This window comes from Nicotiana sylvestris, chromosome 4 (genome assembly GCF_000393655.2).
Source record: "Nicotiana sylvestris chromosome 4, ASM39365v2, whole genome shotgun sequence".
Taxonomy (NCBI): Eukaryota; Viridiplantae; Streptophyta; class Magnoliopsida; order Solanales; family Solanaceae; genus Nicotiana; species Nicotiana sylvestris.
This window is the reverse complement of record NC_091060.1, coordinates 82,890,424-82,900,015: the sequence shown is the minus strand read 5'-3', so window position 1 is coordinate 82,900,015 and position 9,592 is coordinate 82,890,424. Positions and strand designations below refer to the sequence as shown.

At 37.0% G+C, this 9,592-nt stretch overlaps 2 protein-coding genes across 2 annotated transcripts; one reads left to right on the top strand and one right to left on the bottom strand.

Moving 5' to 3' along the window:
• The first annotated feature begins 202 nt into the window (after window positions 1-202).
• On the top strand, window positions 203-4,551 carry LOC104224528 (chlorophyllide a oxygenase, chloroplastic-like). Its single transcript, XM_009776209.2, has 9 exons — window positions 203-338; window positions 942-1,178; window positions 1,568-1,672; window positions 1,882-2,157; window positions 2,355-2,502; window positions 2,601-2,785; window positions 2,888-3,000; window positions 3,166-3,460; window positions 3,909-4,551. The coding sequence occupies exons 1-9, from the start codon at window positions 267-269 to the stop codon at window positions 4,071-4,073; spliced, it is 1,596 nt and encodes a 531-aa protein (XP_009774511.1). The 5' UTR covers window positions 203-266; the 3' UTR covers window positions 4,074-4,551.
• A 365-nt stretch (window positions 4,552-4,916) lies between these two features.
• On the bottom strand, window positions 4,917-8,864 carry LOC104224527 (BTB/POZ domain-containing protein At1g21780). Its single transcript, XM_009776208.2, has 4 exons — window positions 8,652-8,864; window positions 8,422-8,573; window positions 5,997-6,112; window positions 4,917-5,683 (listed from the first exon to the last, which is right to left on the bottom strand). Exons 1-4 carry the CDS (start codon window positions 8,762-8,764, stop codon window positions 5,078-5,080), a joined length of 987 nt encoding a protein of 328 aa, XP_009774510.1. The 5' UTR covers window positions 8,765-8,864; the 3' UTR covers window positions 4,917-5,077.
• Between the last annotated feature and the right edge of the window lie 728 nt (window positions 8,865-9,592).

Here is a 9,592-nt window from a genome sequence, read left to right as displayed (position 1 = left end):
TGAAATGGCAGCAGTAGTAAATACACAAAGAAGCATGTGGAAATGCGAAGCGCCACATGTGAAACAGAAGGGTCCCACTGTTTTCCACGTGGCAAGCCATGGCAGGTCAGTGGAGATTGCGCAGAACGCCAACCCCTTATCAAGAAAATCTTTCCCTCTCAGAAAATGACACCAACTTTTCTCTCTCTTCTTCTTCTACTGCTGTTGTTGTTGCTTATATATGTGGAGAAAGCTAAAACAAAAATCTTTTAATTTTCAGCTCTGCCATGACAGCCATTACTACTGCTCTTTCTTTTCCTTTCTCTTTGTGCCGCTCTACTAAGTCTTATACTAGAAAGGTACCTTTGCTTTCTTTTTCCTTTTATTCATTCATTTTGGGTATTTGCAAAACATTGAAAAGTTTGCTTCTTTATCTTAATTAAGCCTGTTTCTAGAGACCCTTTTGAAATTGTGGTGAAAAAGGAAAACAAAAATCATTTCTTGATGCTGGTTATCTATATTGAGATTTCACAACGGATAGGATCATGATCGTTATTTGGTTGATAGCTGGTAAATTGAAATATGTTTAGTTCCTAAAGTGGAATAATTTTGACTAGTGATCTTGTGGATGGTAGTAAAATTTTTTACATAGGTTGCTACACTTCACTCTAGTGGCTGTGATTCTTCACTATAGTTGAAATTTATTTGATTGTCCAAGGGACTATATGCAAGAATAAGCTCTGCGTCGTGTAATCGGTACTAATTTATTTGGTAGATGATGACATGCGTTGAGCTTAAATGACGACGTGAGGATTCATATAGCCTACTCCAACTTGTTTGAGACTGAGGCGGCGTTGTTGTTGTTGTTGTTGTTGTACTTAAGTCATTTTAGTATGGAGAGAGTCATACATCACTTGCATTTTCACAATTGTTGACTGGTTTTGCATCTTGTTCATCCTCAGTATGTCAAAGGGAGCTTTGGAGTGTTTGCAGTATATGGGGAGGAGGGTGGGATGCCAGATAAGAAAAGTTCCTGGTTGACACTCTTTAATGTGGAAGATCCAAGGTCTAAAGTTCCACAAATTAAAGGCAAATTCTTGGATGCAAATCAAGCTTTGGAAGTTGCTAGATATGATCTACAATACTGTGATTGGCGAGCTCGGCAAGATGTACTTACAATCATGCTGCTGCATGAAAAGGTTTGTCTTTGAATTAATTTCCTATCTTTAATTGAACTTGGTAAATACAACATTCACTGTCTTTTCTAGGTTTACATACAACTTTGTAGCACTCCTATTTCTTGTTTTCTTAGCTTGTCAAGTAGAGTGTCCTTTTCACCTCCTCCTGTTGTATTCTCTTTAGACTTGTTTCAAATTTTCCTGCTCGTCATGCAGTAGCGGAGCCAAAAATTTCACTAAAGGATGTCATAATATAAAAAAGTAATCATAAGGGATTCAACATATAGTATATGTGCATAAAAATAAACTTTTAACCTAGCTAAACAGTGTGACCTTCGCATAAGGTGGCTCTGCCACTGTCATCATGGTATTCTACCATTTGTTCTGATTAGCGGAAATTATGTAAATAGGTTGTGGAAGTGTTGAACCCTCTAGCACGTGAATACAAATCTATTGGAACCATGAAAAAGGAACTTGCAGAGTTGCAAGGAGAGCTTTCTCAGGCCCACAACCAGGTATGAAAAATTCTTATCCTATCAAAATGATATTTGGATACAAATTGCATTTTCTATTTTCTAGTTTTCAACACCAGTGGATATTCAGGGCTATTTGCCTTTGATATGTCAAACTTATTGAAACAAGTCTTAAATATAAATGGATAGTTATATAATCTTGCTTATTTTCGTAAGCATAAAGTTCTATATCTGATGTATCAATACAACAGGTACATATATCTGAGGCCCGGGTTTCTGCTGCTTTGGATAAGCTAGCTTACATGGAAGAGTTGGTTAATGATAGGCTTCTGCAAGAGAGAAGCACGGCAGAATCAGATTGCTCGTCCTCCTCTGCCAGTACGTCAACAGCATTATTGGATACTGTTAAAAGCAAGCAACCCCGAAGAACCCTGAGTGTGTCAGGTCCTGTCCAAGATTACAGTTCCCGTTTGAAGAACTTTTGGTACCCTGTTGCTTTCTCCGCAGATCTTAAGGATGACACCATGGTAAGTCAATTATCTGAAATAATCTCACTCGCATAAAGAGAGGCAGCATTTGATTCAACATACAAAATCATGTAGATGCAAAATTATGATGCCAAAACCAATTAACATGCTCTTCTGTAAATTCAGATAGATTTTTATGGTCTTGTGTTAATTCTTCTGGCTCTTGTATTTGATGACCATAAAATGTTATGTTTCAGTTACCGATTGATTGCTTTGAGCAACCATGGGTGATCTTTCGCGGGAATGATGGAAAACCTGGATGTGTACAGAATACGTGTGCACATAGAGCCTGCCCCCTTGATCTTGGCTCAGTGAAAGAGGGACGCATTCAGTGCCCTTATCACGGTGAGAATTAAGAAGAATCTTACTTTTAGTTCAGAGTTCCTATTTGGGATGTGGACACAACATTGAAATAGCTGACACTGTTCTTTTCATGAATTTAGGATGGGAATACTCAACTGATGGGAAGTGTGAGAAAATGCCATCAACACGATTACTGAATGTAAAGATCAAAGCACTGCCCTGCTTTGAGCAAGAGGGAATGATATGGATTTGGCCAGGAAATGATCCCCCTGCAGCTACCCTTCCTTCTTTACTACCGCCTTCTGGATTTCAAATCCATGCGGAGGTTTGAAATCACTGCCATTCGATTTTCAGTTGTTAATAGGAAGAATATCTTACAGCACATTCTTGAATACTTTTGCATTATAGCGGTTGTCGTTATTGACAGATAGTCATGGAACTTCCAGTGGAACATGGGCTATTATTAGACAATTTATTGGATCTTGCACATGCTCCTTTCACCCATACATCAACCTTTGCTAAAGGATGGAGTGTCCCAAGGTAGTTGTTATTATATTATATGTTGCTAATTACCGAGAAGTCTTGTAATTAGCAACATAGATTGTTTTTCTATTTATTTTCATATAGTTATCCAGAAGACTTGATTTTACTTATCAATTTAAAAACATATGAAGGTCTCTGTGCTTATGATTTACCTTATTTCAGATTGGTGAAGTTTTTGACTCCTGCTTCTGGTCTGCAAGGATATTGGGATCCTTATCCAATAGATATGGAATTTAGACCACCTTGTATGGTTTTATCAACCATTGGAATCTCAAAGCCAGGCAAATTGGAGGGGCAGAGTACCAAGCAGTGTTGTACACACCTTCATCAACTTCATGTTTGCTTACCTGCATCACGACACAAGACACGGTTATTATATAGGATGTCACTGGATTTTGCTCCCCTGCTGAAACACATCCCTTTCATGCAATATGTTTGGAGACATTTTGCCGAACAGGTTAGATTCTGTCCTAAAAGCTTTGACAATGGCTGTTTAACATCTTATGGAAGTCATCAGTCAGTGACTGATTGTTCTATGAAAAACTGCATTCTGTTAGTCTTGGAAAAATGATAGCATGAAACAAAATCAAAGCTTGAATATTTAGGATTACCATCACACAGCTCTAGAAGCTCAAGATCTCGAGGGTTTAGACTTGCAAACTCTTTAATTCGTGGAAGTTAAATACAATTGCCTAAAATAGAACCACAAAATTGTGAACACCAACTTCTGAAATAGAATCTTGCCAGAAATATTGAATACAATTTCATCTTCTTTAAAAGATGTTTATCACATTCTCTTCTTCGTGAGGATGATGCTGCAAAGACTTTCCCTTTGTAAAGAGAACTAAAGAGAAGCAAAATGAAAGATGTGTTCTAACTTTATCTCTTTGTGGAATTTTATACAGGTTTTAAATGAAGACCTACGGCTTGTGTTGGGCCAGCAGGATCGCATGCTCAATGGCGCCAATATTTGGAACTTGCCAGTGTCTTACGATAAGCTAGGTGTGAGGTATAGAATATGGAGAGATGCTGTAGATAGTGGAGCAAAGCATCTACCATTCAGCAAATAAATTTAGGACTATTCCAAGTACAGGTTTTTACTTCTCAAGATGATTCTTCGCTCTAGCTTACATCAACTTCAGTTGCTGAGGATTGTTCTTGTGAGGAGACACCAGAGCATCTGGTTCCTGGTGCATGGCTAAGAAGAGATGATTTCAGCCTAACGTCCCCTTGTTTGTACACAAATTTTTGTAGGTTCGTGTACAGTTTTGAGCAACCTTTTTCACACCCCTCTCCACCAATAATTCGTATCGCGACCCTTTCTGCGGTTTAGAAATTTTTTTCGGTTCTTTACCTTGTCATAGCGTAAATTCTGATCTCCTTTTTCAATTAAGAGTTATTGTTTTTGCCAAAATGGAATCAGAAGTTTTATGACCTCTGCTAGATGTTTGAGCTAAGTTGTATCAGTATGACAGTATTGAAATATTATTCTTGTGATGTTCCTATATAGAACAATTGGCAATGCTTGATGAAACAGTTGTCATTTTAGAGTCTTGTCAAGAATATACAGAGCTCAAAGTTATAGATACTGCTGAGTGTAATGCAATTCGACTCCTAATCACACTAATAGAAGATCGGGAAAAAAAATCTCTTCGAGGTAGGGTGCATAGAATACTTGGACAAGAGTTTCCTAATACAAAAACAATGTGAAAGCTGCTGATTATAGTGTTGATGACCATGTCACTTCATACTACTAAGGTCAAAATAAACTCTTTCACGAGGTTCTTCCAAGGACAATTTTGGATTGACTCTGTACTAAGGAGTTTGTACTTTGATAGTTTTTATTTCTACCAATCTTTTAAGTGTTAACACAACAATCACAAGAAATATTCCCCATAATAGATGCCAGCACAGAACACTAACCATCTCAGTTGCATACTTAATAGTACCACAAATTTACACCGGATTATAATAGTGTAAGACACCACACGGCTTTCTTAGAAAGCTACAGGTTAGTAATAGCTAGAGTTAAGAGTTATCTACATACAGATATGGACAAAAACCTCATATCAGGTTACGCCGGCTTCCAAACTGTGAGCACTTGTTGAAACATCTCTAGCATCAGATCTCTATCTGCCTGTCTGAAGAAGTTGTTTATTTCATCCCTAACATCATAAATCTTGCCAAAATCAAACAAATACGTTAAGCAACCTTTCTTCAATTTATTTAGCTGGTAAAGCCAAGCCTCTTGCAATCTTTCGAGGACATTTCCCGAGTTGATGTCTTCTAGGAGACTTTCCTCACAAGCATTCTTCAAATCTGCAATGTCATACTTGTTTGCCGCACCCAGAAGTGCCAACCGGTGCTTCCAGAAATCCTCTTGTTTTATGGTCCCATACAGGTAACTGAGAAGGGCTGTGCATGATTCTGTTGACATGTCTTCTATGTCAATCATAGAGGACTCTTTCTCCCTGAGATCGTGGAGGAACATGCTGTGGAACACAGGCGAACTAGCAGACAGTATCGCCCTGTGAGCTTTCACTGATCCATCAGCGGTATTTATGGTAACATCAGCATGGATGGACTCGTCAAGCATACGAGAGAGACACCGGAGAGTACTTTGGGTAGCTAAAGCTTGCAAAATAATGTCATCGGGCCATATAGATTTGCCTTCTCCACCCTAAAGTTTCAATTACCACAGGTTACTAAGTGAAGGAACATGAGTTCAAAAGCACATCAAGGTCGTTTTCTGATAAATGCTGAGAAGAAATTTTCATTCTGTTCCATTTTCTGTAAAACGGTATATTGGGAAAATTTCATTTTTTTTTCAGTTCAAATCTGCAGAAAGGAACAACCAAAGAAGTCAATTTATATACACCTAAACACAAGCCCTATCTGTTACAACTGGATAGGTATTTTATCAAAGAACCATTTCAATTAGCAATCTCATACATATTAAGCATACACACACCGTAGCATGTCAAGAAACTCACATTTGGTGAGTAGATCTTCAGGTCAAGGAACTCAACATCAATGATGAATCGACCTTGTAACGCAGAATCAATAGGCCACACAAAGTCATCACTTGTTCGAAGCAGCCTCTCATACACTGCAACATGGACCACCACAGAATTATATGCAACATAACATGTCAAATATGGTTAATGCAATTCATCGTGTGTTCTGGACATTAGTTGCAGTCTCTTTAGTCTGGACAACAAAGAGAAACACAAGGAAGCAAAAGAGTACAATTTCATGTGTCTGGACGTACAGCTGAAGAATATTGCTTCACTGTGCAACTAAAAATAATAACAATCGTTAACTAAAAGCCTAAATAGTACACAACAGTTAGGCTAGCAATTATTGGCATATTAATAGCCTAAGGCAGTCTAGACATAGGTTCTTATACTACAAGAAAAGGCGGACACTTGATTTGTAGCGCGTATGGAAGTCCTTTTTTAAAAAAAAATGAATTATGGTCAATAAAACAAAAAAAAATTGACCATATAAGGAAGGAAAATTTACGTGCTTAAGGACACTGAAAGTGTAGAATACTGAACTGTTCTTGCTCTCATTTTTCAGTGCTTTTCGGTCCTTTTGACTTGGTATTTGGGCTTTGTGCTTCGGCTATTTGTAGGTGTCAGCTTACCTTAAACATCCAATTGTGCACCTGCTAAGTCCTTCTGTTGTCTAAATATATAGTTAAAACGTCTGATGACAAGACTTCCCTGACTGAAAACAAGGAAGGGTCAAGGGATAATCTACATTGGTCTGAGTTGCCTAAGATACCCCATTAGTCATCACAAGATGCATGCAGTGTGCAGTATAACACCCATCCTCTGAAGATTACACAGGTCGTGGTAATTGACAGTACATACTCATCCCCCAAAATACAGGCTGCCTAATATACTAGAATGCGGGGAAAAAAAACATAAGATGAGTCCAATAATTGCTTTCCAAAGAAACCACAAGCTTCAGAGCCAGGTATATGTATACTGCTCCATTTCAGATATGAGTGGCAACTGACTTGATAAAGTATTACGTAAAAATGTCAGCGTGTCCATCCCTCCATGAGGACAGGAATGGACATTTGTTGACTTTCCAAGAGAACATTTGAACACCATACAAGTAACTTCGTCTCTTGCCGTTCAGTAGAGTGCAGATCAATTACCAAATAATCCATAGTAAATGCAAATAACCATGATGTCATTTGACGATCACTGCTATAGACATGATATTTATAGATAAGTTACACTTGTGTGGCAAATAGAGAATATAGGACTTGCAACCAGACCTTTTGTGAATAGAGCAAGAAGCTAAGATTTTGAGAGAAAATATTAAGACCTAGCCCAGCCAGCTTTCTGCTACATGAAAATTTTAGTAAAAAGAGAAAAGAAATCAATATGTGCAGCACGATCAGTTCAATTAGTACGAAATCTGCCAATATGTAAGTTTAGATGCTAGGAGGATAACCCTTGTTCTTTTTTTGCTTTTTCTCTTTCTGTAGGAGAACAGAACAAGTGAATGACATGTAGCCAGCGGAGGCAGATCGATCAGGAAACAAACCTGAGGGGTTCAATTCTTAGGCTCTTAGCACTAAACGCACTGTACTTGTGATAAAAAGGGTTCAAAAGTTAATACTAGTCTTTTTGAAATTTTACTTGCCTTTTCACATAAAGTATATGTGTTTTCCATGCATAAATACTGTACCCAGATTTAATAGGTTGCATCTGCCTATGGACTATCAGACTATGGTAGCCAGATATATGCCATTCTTCCAAGAATAAGGATTGGATCTCCTGTTTGTTTATTGGTTCATTTTTTAATTTATTTTTTGGGGGATGGAGGCGCGTAGTAGCATGAGCTAAAACATTTTGGAGTTGAACTCATCCTAAGGATTTTTACTTGTAAGACTTCTTGATACCAACGTAAAACTCAACGTTGCCTTGGCCACACTTTATATGACATGCGTCAATTTTCACAGGTGAGTTGAAAATGTAATAATAATTGTATCCTGTGGATATTTATTTAAACTTGTCATGTATTATGTAAATTGTATACAGATATCATCTAAAAATTCAAAGTTTCAAACTAATATAAGTTTCTCCGAAAGCAATGACTTTACCAGAACAGAAAATAGACCATATTTTTTAGACGTACCAAAATACAAAAGTACATCAAACAAAGTGGTACTCCCTCTGCCTCAATATATGTGACATTTCTATATTTAAAAATAATTTAACTTCAAATGTCCCATTTTTATTTAATGAGATGATTTATAGCCACACAAATTTTTATAGTAATTGATTCTAACCCATAAATTTCAAGTCTTCCTTTAAAACTTTATGTTGAGCCAAACACCATCACATAAATACACAATCAAAACACAGAAGAGCAAAAAAAAAAATAAAAAAATACCAGGAGATATGTGAGGTCTACGGTTGGTGCCGGTGGTGGTGACACGGAGCATAAACCGAGCAAAGGGAGGAGGAAGCTGCTCTTTTGAAAGCCGAGATGGTTCTGGAAACAACCGAATATACAAATACCGGTTCTTTTCAATTGATAAGTGCCTTATTAATCAACAACTTCAACATCAGAAGAAAAACAAAATTGAAAAAATGAAAGATGAAAAATAGAGAGCAAATTACCAGTTCCAGATACCAATTTTAAAAGGGTCGGATCGCTTGTAAGTGGATGCTCCGAAGTTGTCGATCCTCCATTGAGCTAACCTTGATATCGTTTCTACCTTTGCGTCCGTCATTCTTCTTCTACTCTGTGTGTGTGTGTGTGTGTGTGTGTGTGGGTAGTGGACTTCTTTTGAACAGCCTTTGCTGATTGCATAAAGGAACGTTTTAAGTTATAGGAGTAAAACTTAAGTGAGAAGTCTTGCTTTTGACTAAGGACTGTTGAAAATTTAAGACACAATAAGTGGCTAGTTTCACTTGACTCTATAAATTTCCGAGAGATTCTATTTGGTGGTTAAGTTATTTTTTTCCCTATAAATAGAGAGGTCTTATTCCATTGTAAATAATCTCAAAAATCAATAAGAATTTTCTTCATACTTTTCTCTACAATACTCTTTTCTTCTTTTATTATTTCGTAACACGTTTCCAGCACGAAACTATAACCAATTGAGTAGAAGCTTTGGGATTGAGCATAATAATTGTCAATTGTTTCATGAACTTCCTTCATGATTAAATTCTGGATTTAAGGTAAGTATTTTACTTTATTTTTCTTTTTAAATTTTTTGACATTCTATAATTTGATTATAAATACAAGCAAAGATGATAAATTTTGATTGTAACTCTAATGAAGTTTGAAAGAAATCATAACCACCCAAAGTGGTAAAATTTCTATGCCTTGCCATGATCAAATTCATATATGATTGTGAGCAAAGAAGTGCAAACTCATCCCATTGAATTTGTTTCATTCTCATTCCCTTAAGAGAATGTGGTAGCAATATGTAATAAGTCTGAAAGAAGAGAAAATTATTACCTTGAAGGTATCAATGAATGTGGACGTGGTAATAGACGAAATTATAATCGCCACCATTGTGGATTCTCAAAATTGTCTTTCACTTTGTGAAAGT